The sequence below is a fragment of the Macrobrachium rosenbergii genome, chromosome 44 (genome assembly GCF_040412425.1).
Source record: "Macrobrachium rosenbergii isolate ZJJX-2024 chromosome 44, ASM4041242v1, whole genome shotgun sequence".
Taxonomy (NCBI): Eukaryota; Metazoa; Arthropoda; class Malacostraca; order Decapoda; family Palaemonidae; genus Macrobrachium; species Macrobrachium rosenbergii.
The window spans coordinates 5,066,644-5,089,490 of record NC_089784.1 but is presented as its reverse complement, the minus strand read 5'-3'; the positions used below and the strand labels follow the sequence as shown (position 1 = coordinate 5,089,490).

Here is a 22,847-nt window from a genome sequence, read left to right as displayed (position 1 = left end):
AAAAAGTCTTCATCCAAACCTTCTTCCAAAAAGTGAGGAAAGTTTTCCCTGTACAGCAGTGGGCGCCAGGCTCCTTTTTTGGGAAGAATGGAGCAAGGGAGGAGCAGAACAGTGGGAAATAGAGGTGCCCAAGAACGGATATGCTATTCCCTTCGTAGATTATCCATCCTTAGTCAAGAAACCCATCGCAATAACCGCATATTCGAAAGGCTCAAGAAGGTTTTCGGCCCTCTCAGAGGAAGTTTCTGCTCTTCTTCAAAAAAGAGCAATAGAGGAAATCACAGATGTAGAATTGGAGGGGTTTTACAATCGCCTTTTCATGGTTCCGAAGTCTTCAGGAGGATGGAGACCAGCGCTGGATGTCATCGCACTGAATATCTTCATACAAAGACAAAATTCAGAATGGAGACGAACCGATCAATTCTTGCATCCATTCGTCAGGGGGACTGGATGGTCCCCATAGACATGCAAAATGTGTAATTCCATATCCCCATACATCCAGACTCGAGGAAGTACCTTCACTTTGTGTTTTGGAACCAGATTTTTCAGTTCCGAGCACTATGCTTCGGACTTTTGACGGCCCCTCAGGGTTTCACCTGCATTCTTGCCCCGATAGTGGGTAGGCTTCATCTAGTAGGCATCAGCATTGTGCTCTATCTGGATGACTGGTTCATTCGTTCTCCCACAAAGGAAGTTTGCATGGGGGACATTCAAAAGTCTTGCCCTAGCGAAGGAGTTGGGACTTTTGATCAACCTTCAAAGTCTCAGCTAATTCCATCTCAACAGATAGTGTATTTGGGAATGATTCTTAATTCTCGTCTTTTTTTGGCTTTTCCTGGACCCAAGAGGATAGAATCCTGTCTGAGGACAATAGACTAGTTTCTCGCTCTTCAAACGTGTTCGACCAACAATTGGATGAGCCTCCTAGGAATACTGGCTTCCACTGAGCAGTTTATCTCCGTGGGGAGGCTTCACGTGAGGGTACTCCAGTTTTACCTCGGAGACATTTGGGATCAAAAGAAATATCCGGACTTCTTCATGTTCCCAATCACCCAAGACATCAAGAAACATCTGCTTTGGTGATCTGAAAACAGGCTACTAGAAGGGAAGTCTCTCTTTCCTCTAAACCCCAACCTGAGCTTCTACGCAGACACATCCGACCTAGGTTGGGGGGCGACCCCGGAGGACAAGGGAGTCTCCGGAAGGTGAACATAACAGGAAACTTGGCATATAAACTTGAAGGAACTAACTGCGATCAATCTTAGATTGCAAGTCTTTGCTTTGAAAGTTTTAGACAAGACCATTGCAGTGCACTCGGACAATACGACCGCCCTAGCCTACATAAGCAAGGGGAAACTCACTCCTTCTCCAAGCTCTGGATAGGAGAATCGGTTTCTCTAATGGAGATAAGATTTACTCCTTTACTCTTAGCTTTCTCACTAAGAATGAAAATCCAGCCAAACCTTGGCCTCGTTCTTTTAGCATTAAGAATCTACCTCAATTGTTAGCTATGTAAATTACTTGTTGATTATATTTTGGACATTCACATAAAAAAACCTTACACTGTTAGTGGTACTACAGTCTCTACATACAGGGATTGATATATATGCTATTCAGTAAATGTTCATGCAGCAAACGAAAACGACCATTTGACCAGTTCTAAGATGTATCAAAACTATTTGTTTATCTGTTCTTTTGATATGGTGAATTCACTATTCCAACGCTAGGTTTTGTTTTAATTTGTTACTGTCATGTTAAATGTACTATTCTGTAATATATAGATTAAAATGAGTTTTACAGCTTTTATGTATGTAATCACAAATAGGAATATCTATGTGAGTGTCATAATAGCTGCAGCTTTGTCTGCCTTATCAGCTCTTACATTTCCTTTGTTTATATGCACAGGAATCCACCATATTTCTACATTTCTACCATCCTTGTATAATCTGAAGTGAACATTTTGTTGTGCAAGGGTATTTGTTGGCAATTTTTTTCACTACTGGATTTGAGGAAGAATTGCTGCTCCACATGTAAGTGTATCAAGTTTGGTTGTGATTAGAAAAGCTTCCAATTTATTTTTTTTTTTTTTTTGTGGTTATTTCTATCAACCATTTTGTTTTCAGTAGTCTAAAGCACATTTCTTTTTTATTACATTTAGTCTACAAGTCTTTTCTCAATATAAAAAGGACATTCTTTTTGTCTTCTGGACCAAATATCTAAACCAGCTACCATGAATCAAATCTAAGTAGTTACCCTCCGTCCGACTTCAAGTGTTAGAAGCATGATGAGGGAGGGATGTCAAAAGGATAGAAATATACAAAAATTACAACAAAAATTATTATTTCATCTTTTTTTGAGTTTACATGTGTGAACACCTAAGTATAAAAGTAACAAGTGTTATACATTATAGTATATTAATCTTAATAATCATATGAGAAAAAAAATTGGAAATGTATCAAACAATTTCAATCTATAGATGAAATACAAACCTATGTACACTTTATACGGTACAGTCTTGTAAGACCTGATATTTAGCAAACAAGGACTGCACTGAAGCCTAAAAACATGGTCCCCAACACAGAGAAATTCTAAACAACGTTGTTTGAAAAAATTTACTAATAGTATTAATTTCATGAAGTAAGTTCCTAAAATAATTGGAATTTTGGATTTTTAAGCGCAAACCTAAAAAAATAAATAAAAATACAAAAATAAAACTACAAAAATGACACATTTTCCACACAGTGCAATAAACATATCTATCCTTATTTTTCCATTCACAATGCACTCACTTCCCCTACTTAGCAGCTTCTGTTTTATGCACAAAAACATAATTAAACACTTGCACGTTACACTATACAGTACTCATTAATGTTTTCGTCTTGAAAATTTTGCATTTGTGCATGTTGCATAAACATTTCTTTCACATCTACAAATACCCATAAAATCACAGAAAAAATTACTTAAATGCTCTAGAACATAATTCAATACCAATATTCTAAAAAACGATACAACATAGAAATTTCAACTTGCAATACATCTAAAGATGCAGCAAAAGTATTAATTAATGCCAGAGTAGTTTCAGATAGCATTCCTAGAACTACTAAACCCAACTACTCAAGTATATTCAGAGTTTGACTTTCATACCATAATTTTCCTATGTGATAACATTTATTTATGCATCCATACTGCAGTATCATCTACAAAAAGTTACAAATTCACATGCCATTAAGAAATACACTCGTCGAAATAAAACTATTGTGTACAAACAGTTTTAGAGAAATTATGTTGTTTAAACAAAATCAGAAATAGCAGTACACGTTTTCCCTTTCCGTAACATTATCCAGAACCACAAGATTTCAGAATACTGTCGTTTTCTGAATGATGTCAAAAATTTTGAACTTCTTCATCAGCAGATCTTTGAAAGATGAAACAGCACATTGAACGACGGCAACAATGGTGACAGTACCGAGACATCCCACTAACACAAAAAAGACATAAAATAAAAATAAAAAATCCTTGAAATTTTGATACCCGTATCTAGCTGCTCAGTTATGGGGCATGCAATAAAACCAGATAGAGTGGAAATTTATCAACTTTACTGGACTATGGAAAGTCAATGAATTTTAGGCTACTGTATACACAATTTATCTATAAAGAGAATAAGAAAAATATACACCTTAGGCAGGAACTGACCGAATGAAAGACTACATCTGACACAGCGTAAAATCAAACTAGAATCGAGATAATTTTGTATGCAATTCTAGTACTGATATAAGGAACCTTCCTGCGTTTGATTCACAAAGCTTGATATTGGGTGAAATCAAAACTGGGAAGTAAGGTATCCTTCAGTAAGCAATGGAAGTATAGTATAGGGAACTTCATATAAAACTTCCTATATATTTTAAATCCCATCTTTTTAATTATATACTATCATAGTGAAAGTGAAGTGAAGGATTATACCTATTTTATCAATATTCCGTAGTCACTCCATGTATTGTGAATCTCAAAAAAATATTGGGATTTTAATTAACTGCAAGATCATCTACATTGTAATTTTTTAACATCTATGACCCTCAACAAAACTCTACACCAAAATTAACACTAAATCATGCAGATGCCTAAAAGTACGCTGACCAATAAAAATAGTTATGACATGCAAACACTGTATTCTAAAAATATACAGTGCAGTACTCACAATTCAAAAATTAAATTTCAATAAATCCCATTAATCAGTGTTCATAAGGAAATGAAAATAGTTCCTTCAAATGTCTATCCCATAAAGGACCTGAATTCAAATGTTTAGGCAATCAGAAAGTGGCTAAATAACTAATTCACATGCTGAATGCATACAAAAATTTACATTAACAAAAAACCAATCTGCCTCACATTACTTGGATCCAATTTTATTTAAAGCTCACAAACATCAATAATCAATATCAAATAATCTGAATCTTGGATTAGTTAGCCTTAAGCTGAACAGCAAAAACTCTTTATGTGCATAAAAAGGCCCATACAAAAGAAATGAAAGGTCATTCATGAAACCTCTACAATCACACATGAAGCATTTCCTTTAATATGGCTAGTACTCTACACAATATAATAAAAAAATGTAAGCACTTTATTTTTATTACACACACAACAGTCTCACAATATTAAACATGGGAAAATAATCCTTACAAACCGAGATTTCATGACAAAATGAACATCAGTCAATAACCATGAGCAATGCAAAATATAAACTAGACTGCATTAAAATACCTTTCATGATTCAAACCTCAGTCAACTACAAACACTACGGAGCAGCAAAACCAATTTATCAAATACACAAAATATGACTGCTAAAAGTTCCCACAACTGAAAAAGTAGTTGCTGCAGTATCTTGTCTCTCTTCAAAAGCAAGATGAAGGCAAAACACCCAGTTCCATCAATCTGTCAAAACAAACTTCCTCGACGAGACACTTAAATCTCCATTCAGTAAAAATATTCACCTGTTGATAATCTGTGTTGTACTCCAGATCACCTGATATCTCTAGGTAATTACATCATCATCAAAAGAGTTGTCAATAAGAGGAAAAGAATGGAGGCAGAAAAAGAAATATGGGAATTAAAAGGAGAAAACTAAACATTGAGAACTTTGCACACAATACAAAAATAAAAAAGGATAGAGGCTAACAATGAAAAATCAAATGACGATCCTTCTCACTCTGGATGAAACCGACATAAAGCATAATCGACCAAAGTCTTGCTTACAAAGTATAGCAACTGATCCTCTGCCACTGGGACTCAGCATACTAAAACATGAAATGCTAATTACACAAAATTTTTGCTGCAGTCATTTCATTTGTACCAGAAGGAGTAAATATGTTGAGGAGATACAACCTTTTCTTAAAGCTACGGATAATCGTGAATTAATCGTTGAAACCAGTTTATTAAGGTATGGTATAAGTTTCATTACTAAATAACCGGACTTAAGGATGTATGCCTTTATATAAATATAGTAGCATATTTTGAAGAAATAATCCCAAAACTCAGGACAGACCTCAATTTACAAACCCCAACAAAATATCGAAAAAACAATCTTCTCAACTCTTGGCAAACAATATTTCAGTACCTCAGAACATTATACCTCCTGGTTAGACCTCATTCAGCCAACAAAGAACAATATTAGCAATCTCAAATAATTAAATACATGATACTTCCTTCAATTTTCCAGCTGAGCAGCACAAAACACCAATTTACAGTGCATCTTTCTACAAATAAAAACACCAAAGTAAACTAAATATACTGCATTAACTACAGCTATCTGAACAGCACATACTATCTGACGAACAAACAAAAGTGCACCTAAGGTATGGGTATATCAACTTCACAAAACTTATGAAAAAAATTCAATGTAAGCCTATGAGCAACAAATACTCTGATCTTTGCACAGTAACTAACCAAAACCTTTTAAATGCACAAAAACATGGACAATTAAAACTTGTAATTTAACCCATTATGTATTCATACCAGTGGTACCAAAATTATACTACACCAGTAACCAAATTTACCACACCAAAACAATCGATCGTTATTTATTCACATGGCTTGAAGCATTTGTAATTTATGCCACTATTGTAATTTATACTATGCAAAATATATAATAACTATTTCTAATAACCAAATTTATCATACTAAAGCACATGCAATTGCAGTGAGAGCTATATATCTCAAAACATGGAGACTTTAACAAATAAATTTTAATAACTCATAACTTAAACAGGAATCCCTTTTCGTTTGTCAATGAAATACCCAGACAAAACTTTGAGGATTTGTTACCAACATGTGAGTATTTAGCGCATGCGTGGAGCAGACAGCTAGGTCTGACCTTTCACTTCAACTCGAGTTACTGTGTCACTGAGCATATGACAGTGAGAACATGGGAGGAGGGCAATTATTGGTGAGTCTAAGTCATGGCTTTTTAATAAAAAGTTAATTCCATTTTCTAAGAATTTGATTTCTTTAAAAAGGAAACCTGTATTTCTAACAATACTTCAAACGTATGACTGAAAGACTTCTGCTTAAGCTTAACTAGACTTTGGAGTAGTGAAACTAGATATTTTGAAGAGAATATACTTGCTTACAATAGCTCTCTCTTCAATTACTCATTAAGCTTGCTGCATGGAAGAAATTGATCCACACAAGTTTCTAATGGTAGCCTCATAGGAGATATTACCCATGTGCAATACAGAAACAGATAATCTTTGTTGCCTAGGATGCCATAATGGGTGAATGAGATGAGGACTTAGGGGATGAAGAAAAATTCTGAGTCTGGAAATCTCCCCGGATGCAGGGACAACTTATCAAGCTGCTCTCACCAGTCCTAAAGAGTATCTATCCATTTATGAGTTATTTATCCACTTATGGGTTATTTCTACTAAGTGAAATTTTACAAATGTGGTTTGGAAACACCATGAACATGCCAACACCATATTAATATCCTGATTACATGAATGATAATAAAAAAAAGGCTATTATTTCATGTACATTAACCTTAAAATGATCATCTTCCCCATTTGTAACTGTACCATCCTCTACAAACATAAACGCACTAAATCCTGACTCGAATATGGAGAGCCTCATTCTCCTGAGAGTAGCTAAAGAATGATGTCATGGCAAAATATGAAGTAGAATGGTCTCCTTTAACTGATATTTAGGTCTTGCCATAAAGTCAGCAGAAAAGTGGCTTGCTCCAATGATTCAAATGGACCCTCAGAAAGTTCCCACTTGGGAGCTTTTACAAGAACAGTTCCATTGGCCTCAAAAAGCTGATCTATCGCTCTTGATTACTGATACAAAAATGCTTACAACACTGAGGAAACAAGGAAATCCGCTATTTGGGTGTTGCCGATGTTCCACTTGGCCTGGTATGAAAACTGTCTCACTGGGTAACGAAAGAGCTATAAGGGTTAGAGTCATATTGATGTTGCTGGTCAACAAAAATTCATCCAGCACTTTCCTCGGAAGGGTAAAGGAAATAAAGGCAAAAAACCTCTAGTTTATCCCAAGGGTTCATTATCTGAACTTCCAAGCAACCAGTTCTGGCAGGGATGAACAATAAAAGTTGCTATGACTCATGGCAAACAAATCCACCATCAGAGTCCCAGGCCATAGTTGCCAAACTGATGCCTTTTGCTTAAGTGTCTGCAACTACAGTGTGTTTTCCAGGCACAAAACTAAGCACAATTCCTATCCTGTGCTCTTCTACCTGGTGTAAATCTCCACCTTACTGCACTACATACACATCTCCTTCATGTTCAAAGTAAGCAACAGTGGTGTGTCAGATGTTACTTTAGCTGTTTCGTTTTTGGCAAGTAGAATGAAAACTTCAGTGCAAAAACAACCAACTTAACTAGAGATGATATACATGACAACTTTTTTCTTGCACTGACCACCTACCTACTGCCTCAAAGTACAACAGATGACCTCTCAAACCTTCAGTGGACATGTTCATGAAAGGGAGAACCTTAGGAGCATTATTAAGTTCTCAAAATTCTACACCAACTGAAGCCCATCTTTACATCTTCTAACATGGGAACTAGATGACAATCTGGATCAATTTGGCTGAAGCTGAAAAGTCCACAACTTGAACAAGCTATGAGGGATTAAGTTTTCTAGATACTATATAGACTTACAGTGTTTTCAACAACTCCACAACTTGGCCTGGTTAAACTACCTAATATAACAACTAATGGAAAATGAGGGGGTCTGAAGCCAGTGGGTGCTCTTCTGTAGAAAAGTAAGTCACTGGGTGCTTTTCTGTAGAAAAGTAAGTCACTGACTGTTCCTCATCACCACCATGACCCACAGTCTGCTGCATATCTTCCTACATACTCCAAAATTTCTAGAAATGAGTCCATATTAAGGAGATCAAACGAAATGGGGGGATAAAGCCTTACCTCCTATTACTTACTCTAAAAGGAATTCTAAGACTGGTTTAATAACCCTATCACCACGAAGAAAACAGCAGGAGCAAGTGCAGACTTTCAGCTGAAAAACTTTGCTACTGCATGAAGAACTCCTGCACTACTATGATCTTCATTTTCTGTTAGTCTGGAGATGAAACTTGAAGGTGCAGAAGTGGTGGCATTCCTCACTGGCCCCTTGACATGGCTCAGAATTGCTGAGCTGACATGAACTGGATCCATATACAGTACTATAAAAAATCCTGCTCCTTCAGAGAGGTGTGCATGTATGGATAGGGATCTCCTACTATAAAAAATCCTGCTCCTTCAGAGAGGTGTGCATGTATGGATAGGGATCTCCTTCTCTGGGCAGTAAACAAAATCAGTCAGAAGCCACAGAAACACCAGTAGTGCCATCTTCCTCTCATGCCATCTCATCTTATTATACCTTGAAGGAACAATGGTCCACATACCAATTCTTGCTGGTACAGCAGGTATGGTCAGACATACAAACTTCAAGTGATACTCAACACTTGCAATATGCAAGATATATAAACTGTGTGAAATACACACAAAAAAATTATATAACTGTGAAAAACACAAAAAATTAAACCAAAAGTAAACTACACAAGGAAGAACAAAATTTTTCTTTAGCAACAACACTACATCTTAATACTAAGACCCTAGGTTAGCTACAGGCCACGGACACTACAAGTAACTGTGCTAACACCCCAGAGATGCCTAGAAACCAAAAATTAGAGCCTAAATAGGAGTAAATTGGCCTGAAATTCTCAAGTAAAGTAAAAACACACTAAAAACATCTTTGTAACTTTACGCATTTACACCAAAAGAGGAGAAGGCTAAGAGCTGAAATGACTCTGGTTCTGACTAACAAAACAGAAAGGGAAAATGGTCAGTTGATGATAAAACAGAATAATGGATGAGTGGTAAAGTTTGGTGGAAAAGGTTGAAAAGTAATTCTTTACAAAACAAATAGTGCCTGGGGAAACAATACATTTGCCAAATGAAATCTGAGATGGTTAGACATACCAATGTCTTGTATATGTACTGTAAACTCCCATGCCAGTAACTTCTTCAAAGTTTTCATCAGTGCTTTTTCTTGACAAATGAAAAAGCATTCTAAGTAATGGGTTTAAAATCAACTGAAATTTACATCCAAATTCTAAAAAAATTGTTTCTACAATTGACATTCCATGCAAAATTCCTCAAGGATTAAAGGCATACTGAATTTGTAACTTTTGCACCAAGAAACCTAACAACCATAAATATTGAAATAAAGAATATACTGTTCTACCCAAAACCCACCCCAACATTAAAATACACACTCTTAACATAACAGTAATCACAATTAAACACTTCATTGCCTTGTTTTACTATGCATTATCTATCATCCAAAATGCTGGCTGCATTTATTTAATTAATATTCTCTACATATACCATAAAACTTTATCAACAGCCAAATTGTGAGCCCAATAATAAAACGGACACAAAAAATATCTGAAATGTCGAGAGACATGGAATAAAAGCCCACTGAAAAGATCCCTTATGTATTTCTATTTATATGAATCTAACTATAGCATATTCAGAATCTTCAATAACTGCAAGTCCAGTACAGCAAAGAAGTGTACCTCAACTTGTTCATTTTACTAATTACTAGTCATTTAGTTTTCTGTAAAGGCAATGGCAGTGTTATCACATAGAATAGATACGCAAGTAATACTGTAACATTATCTTGCTATATCTAGGCCCAGTCACAAATATTAACAGCTTTATACAGAAGTAGTTTACTGATCTAACTGCATAAATAATCAAGGATTGAATGCATTTCCAATACATAGTAAGATATAAAAGATAACATAACACTTTTGATATGCTTATTGAAAATGGAACAATCAGAAATATATTCATGTGTCCACTTGAATGGCTATGGTTATTTTTTATTCCGACTTAATACATGCATATTAAAAAGTCAAGGAAGACAGAAGAAAACTATACTGAGTGATTCTACATCGATATCACTTTCCAACTCAAAAGTTCAACGGTAGAAGTGTTTGTACTTTTTACTTATCATTCTTTATCGCAGTTGTCCATGAAGTCTAACGGGGGTAACTCTAAAGGGGCCAGATCAGGAAAGCTTGGGGGGTCAGGAGAGAATTCACTCAGTGGAGAAAACACAAATGGTGAACAACTGGAGTCGGCCATGGCCCTCATTCGTCGCTTTTCTCCCTCGTACTGTTCACATTTGCTCTGCAATTCTCTAACCTGAAAAAACACTTGCAGATGTAGTTTACAGATCCCACAGAACCAAACTATGCTGCAAGAATGAATATTATAAACAATGACCATCCTGTAATGCACAGTATAGATATGGCAGGAGGGGAGGGAGGTTGTTGCAGATGTTTGCAATGTTTAATAACTAGTGTATGCTTTAACAATAAGACAAAATACTATTTTAACATGGTTATCTTCCAGTAATTCAAGCACATCAGCTCTCATAAGGCTGGCCTTAATGAAAGATGGTATCACTGGTTACTGCTGCTAGACAGTAAGTGAAATCAGAGCTGCCAAACTTAATAGGTCTCAAACACAGTCAATCCTGCGCTAGACTGAAACAAGATGCCAAATGGGTTCATGTTAATCTAAAACTGAAAACTGTAAAAAAACTACTTAACTCATGGTCCTCTGAAAAATAACAGAAGGTAGAAAACAAGTATATCTATGAAAATCCAGTGAGGTATTAATGATTTAAAGCCTTGATGATAATAACTAACCTGGTTTCTAAGGTGGATGTTTTCTTTTTCCATTTGAGCAAGTTCTGTCATTAACTGAGTTATAAGGTCATTTTGGTGATCGCGTAACGTTCGCAACTCCTCAACAATGAGAGAATTGTCTTTTTCTCGTTTCACTCCCAAAGAATACTGTCCACTAGTTTCCTGCACTTTTTCAGTGGAACCTGTGGGTGTTGAAGCTTTGTCCTTTTCTGTAGAAGAAGTAGGAGATGAAGCTTTGACAGTCTCTGATGAAGAACTTTGTTCTTTCATTTCGCAAGATGCCTCATCTCTTAAGAGCTGCTTGTCTTCTTTGCTTAGTTCGTTATCTGGTATCAAGAGTGAAAACAGTGACTCTGTTTTCTCAGTGTTTCTGAAAATTAACATAATTGTTTAAGTATTCAGGAGGGTAAAATTTTTATTTGAGTATTCAGGAGGGTAAAAATTTTTTTAAAATGAAAAATTTGTATGAAATGTGGAAATCAGATCTCTGATACCCTAAATAAATAATACAAACCCAATGCTTTCTCAGTTGTACAATGAAAAACTCAAACCTTATCCAGACAGAATAAGGACTGAAGCCACCATTCCCCAAATGGAGAACGCAATACATTCTTCCCAAGATGTAAAATGCAGGCTCCCACATTTCTCAGTTGGAGAATACAGGCCCGCAACCCTCACCATAAGTTAAGGACAGGTACTGAATTCAGTCTTTCCATAAAAAGAACACCAAATTTTTAAAGGGTAAAGACATCACTTTTCTGACTGCAAATTTAAAGATACAGTACAAGAAAATATATAAGCTATCAGGAAAAGGAATCAAGTGAAAAAAATCTGTTTTTGAGTAGATCTTGAAAAAAACCTGATTTGAGTGAATCTTCTAACATTAAATTAAAGTTGACAATGCACAAATGGGACTGACAACACTATCTACTGAAACTTTATAGCTGGAATACTAAAGACATTCAAACCACTGCAATCACACAATACCATGAGGTGTCTGAAAATTTATCATACTACAGCCTCTCCTCTATTTGCTATACTGTATACACAAACTATGCAAATATTGTATAAATAAAAAATAAACTAAAAAATATTTATATAGCCTTGAAAGTTTTCAATTTCCCTGGCAAACACAGCCTAGAAAGTTACTATTTCTGCACTTGTCAACATGCATCAGTATGTGTAAGCACTATTCACTGGTTAGTAATGAGATGTTGACAAAACATCCCATGTCGAAGTCTATGAGTAAAAATAAGATTTAAGAGTGAAGGCTTGTGAATATATGAAAGGAACCTATGCAAAAAAAAAAAGGAACAAAAAATTTTTTTGAATGAAGAACTAACCCTGCATGAAGATTTTATAGTATTTTTGTAGGTCAACTGTGGCTTAGGAAAAATCTCTTTCTAACCTATATGCAATAATTAAGGTGCATGTCATGTTCTTCACTGATGCAGTAAAGCATACACTACTTAGCATTTCAATGCAGCACAAATAACTTGCTGAAAACAAAAAATATTTACTAAATGCATTTTCATTTCACATTTGTTGTTTATATTTCTAGACAAAAAATTATTTATTCTTTTCAATAATACAAAACAATCTTAGACTATAGCTACAATACCTAATAAGGGAAGAGTGCACTTAAGAAAATGGAATAAATTTTTAATTTCTTTGCTCCTTGACTCTAGCGATAAGAATTATCAACTACAAGTTCACTGATTACCAGACAAACTCTAATGGCCTCTGCATCAAGAAAATGTTAATTAGGATAATGTAATCTATATTTTATGCAAAATGCCATTGACTATTCAACAATTTTGCATTGAACAAAAAGTTTTACTGCACTTACTTTGTCAGTTCTAAAGTTATTGCCTGCAATCTTTTGGACGGGTGAGCAGTAAGACCTCCAATATTATTCCCACTACCAATTTTCAATCTCTGGTTTTCCATTGCCTTAGCATACTTCTCCCGTTGCTTGCTCCTAAACCTGTTGTAAAAAAAAATTAATAGCATACTTTTCCTGTCGCTTGCTCCTAAACCTACTGGAAGAAAAAAATTAATTCAGGATGTCTACATCCAAACTTTGTGTAAAAGAATACTTTTCCTGTGGTAAAAGTGGCTAAATGTCCACACTAAAACAGACTTAAAGCACAATTGAAGTACTGAGCATAAAGTCTTATTGACAATGAGTAATCAGTCAACAACAATCCTTCAGTCACTCATTTTTCCAATACTCACAGTCATTACTTGCACCTTTTTCAGTGTGGACATGCAGTTATCCTCACAAAATGGCAAAAGTGACTGCAGATTGTGGGGATGGAAATACAAAGCAAAGATCAAGAATTCTGGAGTAAAAAAAAAAAAAATTCTGTTCAACCATGCAAACTAGTTGAGTACTGTATTTATGCAGATTTTCTCAATGAGTATATTGTGTACTGACTGGATTACTGTGTTGGGAGGAAAAGAAGTTATACTATTGTTACTAGATTTTCGTGTGGGAAGAGAGGAATTTACACACTAAACTGTCCTATAATTCTCTTTGACAACTGCAATCTGAAGTTCGGTGTGATGCAAGCTGTAGCTTACACCAGCGTTCCCCGTCATAACTGATGCTTATCTGTGACCTTTTTAGTGTTAATGCCACATCCTCAGCAGCCTTGCCACTGAGCCCAAGCTCAAGATTTTTCACAATCTTGGTAGCAGGTTGTCTCATCCCCATGTTATAGTTAACTAAAGTACCTGAAAGACAACCCTCCATGGTTTGGTGCAAGAGAAGGACAAGCTGTAGTCATACATACAAGACACTGAACATAAAATCATACAGTTGTAAATGTTGGGTAAATTAGAGAAAGACATGAATGCTGTAAGATTTAACCATTCGAGTTTTAGTCTTGTAAAGGAACTTGTTGCATAGTGTACTTTGTTTGTACGGTACTTACCACTACTACATGTACTGTAAGTATGAATGTACAAAGTACACCTATAAAGATGTAATAGAACATCACTTCTTTCTCACAACAGCTCCTCTTATGGTTTGGTATTTTAATATACAGCAGTTTGTCAGCGTTGTGTGGCAGTGCACTTTACCATGCACTGCTGTGTTTTGTGGTTAGAATGGTGGTTGTGTTTTTTCTTTATTTCTTACACGTACAGAGTATTCATTATACAGTACAATATACATTACATACATGTAAACAGTAAAAAACTATTTAGAGACTGCTTGTACTTGGTAATTACTGTACATAGTCTGGGTAGGTTTGAATGAAACATTCCACTTGCTGAAGAGCAGTATTTCTGCAATGCTACACTGTTCTCAACCCTGTGGGCTTCCTACATTTTATAAACTGAGTCTAAGTTAACACAGGCTTGGATTTTGAGGTAGCTACAATTATTTGTGTTTTGGAGAAATCCATATCCCCCTTAGACCTACTAATGTGAATAACCATGGCTGCCCAGAAGTCTCCAGTTACCCTACAATGGAAAAAAAAAATCAAAAGCAGCTGGCATCTGCATATGAATTCTACTATGTCAGAAGTCTCTGGTCTTCCTTTAGCAAAATATTTGAGCTAATCTATTAAGTAATGAATGTAGATTTAACAGCTTGAACTACAGTCTTGATTTTTTGGCATTTACCATTACTGAAAGAGTGATGAATAATATTCCAGCAACCTATGACTAATATAGTCACAATCATGAATAATGATTATGAATATTTCAGACTACAGTATAGGGATTAAATAATGAACCTTCCATTACTTTCTTCTTATAAATCATGAGAAGATTCCTGAAATACAGTGCATGTTGTCACAAATAACATGCAAGCAGTCAGTGGTGATGAAATGCACCAGAGGGCAATGACACTAAAGCCAATAAGACCTACATATATAGTTTCATTTGGATTCAACTCCCATAAAAGAAACCTTGATAATTAACTATATATAGCAATGCATAAGTCCGTGCTCCATTCAGTTACTTGCAATCTGTTCACTTCTTTTATGTCTTGCTGAAATCAAATAAGTGTTTTACTTATACAATGCTGAGTAATATGATCAAATACATTGTACTCTGTTCAGAGACTTACCTTATTACTTCTTGCTGACGTATATGGAAACTATGTTGAAGATTTATGCTTTGCTGTGCAAGGGGTGTATCTGATAAGGTAAGCGCTTCAGTTAACAACTCAGCTGCACGCCTATGACAATCCACAGCCTCCTCGAGCCTTCCACCTCTTAAACATGCCTCAGCACGGCGCTGTTCCCTATGGGCCTAGTGAAAGATAAGTACATTCATCAAAATACTTCTTCAGTACCCATTGCATCCCTTTGGAGATTACCATATATTGACACAACCTAACTAAATTCAAATCAAAGCTATCTATTCTTAGCCTTTTCCCAGAATACAATACTGTATGTGTACCAAACTTTTAACGAGCAGCAATTTGTATTTTTGCTAGGTATACAAACCACAGCCTTTTATGTAGGAGTATTCCTCGGCGCATGCTGGAATCAGTCGTTCCAAGCTTGGTGCTGTACCAGGTAGTTTTCCTAACTAATGATAAGAGGTTAAGTAAGGGCAGAATGGAGCATCTGTTGTCCTTAGGTATCAGGGACTAAGCAGGGTGGAGGAGGTGGGTTTATGATATGACTGGTTTGTATACCTAGGAAAAATGTTATTTTCATGATAAAATTAAGTTTCATATATATACTTACCAAGTAATTATACATAGTTATAGATTCTATCGCACAACAGCTTAAATTTTAAAATTCACGGTAGCGCTTCTGTTGTTTCCGTGTAGGTGACTAGCCCCGCCCACTTTCGGGGAACAATAGGAACAACACAGCTGAAGAGCTCAATTCATTTGTGCCCTTTTGTCCATGAGAGGGGAGGAGGGAAGGCTCCGATTCTGTAATTACTTGGTAAGTATATATGAAACTTAATTTTATCATGAAAATACAATAAACCCTCGTATTCGCATTCTCACAATTTGCGGGCTCACCTATTTGCAGATTTCTCTATGGAACATATATACACATTATTCGCGGAAAATTTGCCAATTTGTGGTATTTTTCGCTGAGAAATATTCACTAATTAACAGCTATATTTTCATATCATTTTCATGACTAAATGCACTTTTTTTTTTATAAAACTATTAAAATACTCAGGTATAAGCATTTTTAGTTTTTTTTTTTTTGTTTGAACTATCAAAATAGCCAGTTCTAAGCATTTTTAGAGTTTTTTTTTGTGTTTGACCTATCAAAATAGGCAGTTCTAAGTGTTTTTAGAGGGGTCTTCAGTATTCGCGGATTGTAGCTATTTGCGGGGGTGTGTGGTATGCGTCCCCCCCCCGAATACGTGGGTTTACTGTAACATTTCATATAGGTAACTTGACAAAGTATTGCATTAGCATTTCCGTTGCATAATGTAGATGACAAGCCCCGCCTACTGCACAGGTTTACTTGGTAACGACAATAGCTGGCCGGCTCGTTCCGTTTTTGCCGATATGTCCATAAGAGGGGAGGAGGGAGGGCTCTGATTCTGTAATTACTTGGTAAGTATATATGAAACTTAATTTTATTATAAAAATATCATTTTCATATAAGTAACTTACCAAGTAATTACTTAGCTGAATCCCACATTGAAAGGAGGTGGGATGAATGGGCATGTTCTATTCCAAAACATTAAGTGTGATGATGATTTCGAAAAAGAAAGGATGGCTAGTATTGAAACAATGCATGTCGTTTCCTTACCTGGTAAGAGAGCTACTGCAGGAGAAAAACTGCCTCTGGTTAGTGCTTATCTTAACCTGCCGTGGTGTGGCGGTAGAGCCAAGGGTCACCTCTACAGCAGTGGGAATCTTGTAATGGAGGATAGGCCTGATCATTGACAAGACGTACTGTACGTCAAATCGAACAACCAGACAATATTGACCAAAAAACCACTACCCATCCAAAAGGATTGGTGGGCACTCCAAGTACAAGGTACCCCCAGGCTCCCCAAAAACTCGACACCCTATGTCACGGTGAAGAGACATTAGAGAGAAACAATCTCTCCAATGCTTCTTCCTCCAATACCATGCCAGCCACTAATAACGGCCAAAGGGTACTGCAATTTTCAAACACTTTCAACTTCTTTTAAGTAGTGAGATGCGAATATTGATTTGCACCTCCAAAAGGTCGACCAAAGGGTTAATTATGTTTGAAGGCGAAAGAGGTAGCGACTGCTCTGACTTCATGCACTTTCACTTTGAACGCAGGCAAAGTGTCTTCCTGGATCCAAGAATGTGCCTTGGAGATCAGGTCCCTTAGGAAGAACGACAGTGCATTCTTCAAGAGAGGGTGAAAAGGATTCTTGACAGAATACCAGAGGTTGCTAGAAGATCCTCTGATCTTCTCGGTCCTTCGCAGATAATGTCTTAGGACTCTGACTGGGCAAAGAAGCGTTTCCTCTTCCTCTGGGCCAAGATCTTGGCTAGGAAACCCCGGATGGTAGGGCACACTGCGTCTCCTTGGGAGAAGCCTACCCTTTTGTCAATAGCTTGCAGTTCACTCGCACTTGGCAGTCGCAAAAACCACGAGGAAGAGTTTCTTCTGAGTGAGGTTCTTGAGGGAAGCAGAACAGAGGGGCTTGAAAGGAGTGCCTCTAAGCCACTTTTGCACAACATCTAGGTTCCATGAAACCAGATCGGACTTCTGCTTTGACATGCCGAACGATTTTATATGGTTATTAAGATCCTGGTTTGTTGACAGGTCCATACCCCTGTGCTTAAAAACTGAAGTAAGCTTTGCTCGGCATCCTTTAATGGTGGAAGAGGACAGCCCTCTAGAGGTCCTCAGATAGAGGAGGAAGTCTGCTATTTTAGTCAAGGATGTCTCGGAAGACGAGACAATATGTTTGAGGCACCACTGATGAAAAAATTACATTTTTATGACAAAATAAGGTTTTATATATACTTTCCGAGTAATTACAAAGCTATAGTTTCAATTCACACGGCAGCTTAAATTTTGAATTTGTGGTAGCACTAAATTTTGTTTTGCGTAAGTGACCAACCCTGCCCAATTTCGGGGAAAGAGAGGAACAACTCGGCAAAGAGCTTCAATTTGATTGTGCCCTTCTGTCCATGCGAGGGGAGGGTTAGGGCTCTAATCATGTAATTACTTGGTTAGGGCTCCGATCATGTAATAACTTGGTAAGTATATATAAAAATGACATTTTTATGATAAAATGAAGCTTTATATTTACTTACCAAGTAATTACATAGCTCTACTGTAGTTTCTATCCATATTCGGGTTCTCATGATTCGCAGACTCACTGATATGTGGATTTCTCTATGGGATATATATACACATTATTACATTGAAACCTCGAGGGGAACTGCTCTACGCAGCTTGAGGAGGCCCCTTAAAAGAGGTTGCCCGACTGCCTGCGCCCCCCTCACGGTCTTATGAGTGAGCGAAGAGGGCGAAGGAGAGAGATCTCTACCAAAGAAGAGATAAGGAAGAACCTACAGGGAGAGAGAAGGAAGGAGGGGAGGCCCCCTCCCCACAACTCTCTATAGCGCAGGCGGCAAAAACAACACTCGGCACAAGTAGAAAGGAAGTAGTCATGCCCTTGTACACTGAGAGAGGGAGCCCAAGAAAGGAAGCGAACTCTTACGTCCCGATCAATGTAGGGGAGCGAAGATGTTACATCCCAATCTAATATCTCCGAATGTACTGGGGAACGCCTTCAGTACCTAAATAAAGGGCTACTGGAAGAGAAGCATTACCACTCGGTTACGCCTCTCTAAATATGCCCTTGGCCGTCAAACCCAAGAAACAGACGCAGGGGAATGACTGCTTATGCAAGGCTATCACAAATTGTGGGTTTGGATTATTAAATACCAAACACGTAATATATACACACAAATACAGAAAGATACCACCGGGATAATAAAGAGCTTAACGACAGTCAGGCAAAGAGATCCGAAAACACATCTGCAACGCATGACGGCCAAAAGCAAACTGGAACGTTTACATACGGGCAGGCAGGTATTCCCGCCTACCTGATGGTAGTTACTGCCTAACCACCTTGTTCAAGAGTTTAACGGCCGGGTCCAGCTTCGCTGTAAGTAATTCCTGATGTAAGGGACCGATGGTTTGTATATCGTGTCGGAACAATCTGACAAATGCATCATAATAGCCAAAGCTCTAAGGCTGAGTGCTTCACTGAGTAGCCACCCGCATCTGCAAACAGTACAGCTTGTACTCAGCCTGAGCAACTGCCTTGCCTAGGGAGAATGAAGGAATAAGAAAAAGAATCCAGTCCTCTACCATTCAACCTCTGCCTAATGTCTTCAAGTACCTTAGGCATGATAGTTTTCTGTCTGAAAGGAGCTTGGGTGACTACATAACCTGTTCAGCAGCCACCACAGATCCCAAGGTGGTTTCTAGGAACCTGACGGCAATGTCCTTCAGGCAGAATGAGGTAAAGGTGGCCCAAGGCTTCAGACACTGGCTCTCATTACCTGTGCTACTGAAAAGTTACTCCTAAATGCCAGGGACAGTTCTATGGACCCTGACTTCATGAGCTTTCACCCTAACTGTAAGACTGTCTTCCTCACCCAAAGTCAAAAGCTTATTTGATAACAGCACTAAGCCAAAAAGACACAATGTTCCTTCTTAGGTAGCATCTTATGGTTCACACTCGACTTAGCTGCTTCTCGTCTGGACCTCCAACAAGGTCGTAAAGTGAAAATCAAAAGGTTTCACATCTCTCTTCAAGGACTAATGGCTTCTGGGTTTTTGCAACAAACCCAGGAACAACAAGAATGAGAAAGATTCTCAACTGCCCGAGGGCTGAAAGGGCATGTAGACAAGAGGTTTGCATGCAATAGGCCTCCTTTTTTAGTACTTATGAATGCCAGTAAGATAGGATTTGCAACTGTGTTGCATCCAGGTCTACCAGTGGTTTGCAACAGACCCTGAGTCGTTTTTACAAGGTAGTTCTTTACCCGCTCCCCTCGAGCAGCCTTACAACCAGACGTAACGTGTCTCTGATTGAAGTTGTTACACGTTCAGCATTATTAAACTGACTTTACATCAAAAGGTTCTTGGATATCAGAAGATTCTTAATACGAAAATTACCCAAGTAATTCAAAATGCGAAATAGGACTTTTCTAATGTAACAGATAAATTTGACATTTGTTAACCCATCACACACATCCCTAAGTCTAACAACAATAAAGGACCATAATGGGAAATAACACACTCAAGATCAGAACTTTTTGTTTTGGAGAAGGGGGGGGGGTGTACACATGGACAACAAATAACCAAGAGAAGGGAGGTCACACAAGAACTACAAACAACCAAGATATTTAAGCAAGCAAATAATGTTAATGATTCATGACACCTTCGGTAAGGTTAGGAGAATGGGGGTGAAATTCTTTGCCCCCAGGTCAGGTACAACCCGAGGCCTAAGTTAGGCTAAGTTAAGGAGGGTAAGGTTACAGTGCATCTTTGTATTTCACTTAATGATTTACAGTCTAAGGATCAAGTTAGCTAAGGGATCCGGGGAGGTGCCAGTACCCTACGTTAGCTTAGGTTAAGGATGGTTAGGCGTGGACATATTGCATCATTTTATTTATTTAACAGTTTAATTTTAAGTTTAATCCTGCTCCCCAGAAACACCATCATTGTTGACAAACATAGTGGGAGGGGATTAGGGTTACAATTATAAGGAATTTCTAATTTGTACAATTCAAATAGAAAACTATCAAGAAAACTAAATCGTACACTGGCACTCAATTAGGACACACCCTAGATTTAACATTATGTTACCCTATACAAAGTTGAGTATTACCATAACTCAAAATTCCAAAAACTAAGTTGAGTTGCATTCCCAAAACACCCCAAAATTCTAAAACCCTCTTCAACATTACAGTACATGTCTCTCAGCTAAGGAGGAATAATAAAAACACACATGACCAAGACTATAATACCATAGCGTAGCCAATAAAAGTGAAGAAGAGAAGAATATGCAGTCAAACTGAAGACCACTATAGCGCCCTGGTTCCCGCTTGTCTGGACCATAATGGTTACTGCCTTTTGCTTAGATTTTTGTATATGTTTATGCCTTTTGTTTGTTTTTATGATAATTAATCTCTTATGTTTACATTTTCACGTTCATTTCCAAGGGGCTGGTGCTAAACACGGCACCTGTTTTGCAAATAAGTCAAGTATACCTTACTTTTACCAGACCACTGAGCTGATTACCAGCTCTCCTAGGGCTAAACTGGTAGTTACCGAACCTGGGGGGCACAGTAGTAGTAGTCTTCAGTTTTACCACACTGGCTATTTCTGGAGGTCGCAAGCTGCTTCAGAGCAGATGGAAACCATATTTCACCAGGGATACATCCTATTCTAACCGTGAGCCGGGGCACTTTGCACCGAATTGGCCCGACCACAATAAAAACATGCACAGCAGAGCGATGTGTGCACGAATACTGAAATACGTGCTATAATACATCGGGCAACCCACTTACCCAACCGATTTACATCAAATTTACGATCACCCAATTTTTGTCAAATTGACCTACACTATCCCGTTCCACTCGTGCCCTTCACCCAAAAACCCCAGATGCCCAACAAGGTCCCCCTTTATTCAATGAATATACCCTTTTGTCTGTTCATTTTGCGGGTACGTCAGTTTCAGTAAGGATACCTGTCGGGTATCTTAAGCCCTAACTAGGTATACGCTAAACGTGACCTAACCTACCCCGTGGATTAAGGTGCAACACGATACGGACCCCCTTTCGCCCAGGGGCGCACTTACCTAAAACAAGAGCCCAGTTACGGTTCATTTATTAATTAGAAAAAAAACAAAGAAACATCCGCCTTCGTCTGACTAATGCCAAGTGGGTTAGCGAGGCTAAAGTTCTAAATCTACCCCGACGGAATTTCGCGACAGTTGCCAAGCAGCTATATTAGGAATGTCAACACCTCCTCGGCCGCCCTTCCACCACTCGATTTTATTCATCGCCCTTCATCCTCCCCTCCGAACAAAGAGAAATGTCCCATAATCACCTTATTTAGTGGAGAATTGTCCATTCCAGCAAGTCCCGATCCATGTTTACTATCAAACGGGCTGCTGAAGTTTGTTGCGAAGAATCGGATCCCACTCGTTGACGATCTCGATCCCTTATCCATCATCGAGAGGAGGGTGCAATGCTGTTATGCATTCACGGCAACAACAACAGCGAACAAACGTTGTTTGGTCATGCCAGGACCAAGTGTGACCTCTTTGTGACCCAAGCACGAGTTCTAAAAAGTTTCCGCAAACCTCGAGATAATGTTTGGTGTCTTACTTATGGGGTGATGTAAATCAGGCGCTTGGTAAACTTGCCGTAAAACTAATCGGAATGTATGCGAATTAATGGGAGTTTAGTACGTGCAAAACTACAAAGGTGAACACAGAACTAACGTACTTAGTGTCCACGCTCAGCTTTCAGTCACAAAAGAACCGCTTTGCTTGAGACAGGTCAAAGGTCGAGCTCTTCTTCTTTGTCTTGGATTTAGATCTCGCCCAAGGCATAAACTCACAGATCTGGTCTTTGACTCGCAGTCTGGTGCAATTT

At 37.8% G+C, this 22,847-nt stretch overlaps 1 protein-coding gene across 1 annotated transcript; it reads right to left on the bottom strand.

Moving 5' to 3' along the window:
• Positions 1–2,323: 2,323 nt before the first annotated feature.
• LOC136829280 (nuclear receptor-binding factor 2-like) lies at positions 2,324–22,847 on the bottom strand. Its single transcript, XM_067087619.1, has 6 exons — positions 22,297–22,847; positions 15,318–15,502; positions 13,086–13,223; positions 11,237–11,606; positions 10,523–10,727; positions 2,324–3,478 (listed from the first exon to the last, which is right to left on the bottom strand). The coding sequence occupies exons 1-5, from the start codon at positions 22,420–22,422 to the stop codon at positions 10,533–10,535; spliced, it is 1,014 nt and encodes a 337-aa protein (XP_066943720.1). The 5' UTR covers positions 22,423–22,847; the 3' UTR covers positions 2,324–3,478; positions 10,523–10,532.

Bases quoted from the DNA above. Each gene is read 5' to 3' on its own strand.
- LOC136829280 (XM_067087619.1), bottom strand. From the start codon at position 22,422: ATGATGGATAAGGGATCGAGATCGTCAACGAGTGGGATCCGATTCTTC. The intron at 13,224-15,317 runs GTAAGTCTCTGA...TTTTTACAACAG, and splicing joins CGTCAGCAAGAAGTAATAAG to GTTTAGGAGCAAGCAACGGG. The intron at 11,607-13,085 runs GTAAGTGCAGTA...GTTAATTTTCAG, and splicing joins ATAACTTTAGAACTGACAAA to AAACACTGAGAAAACAGAGT.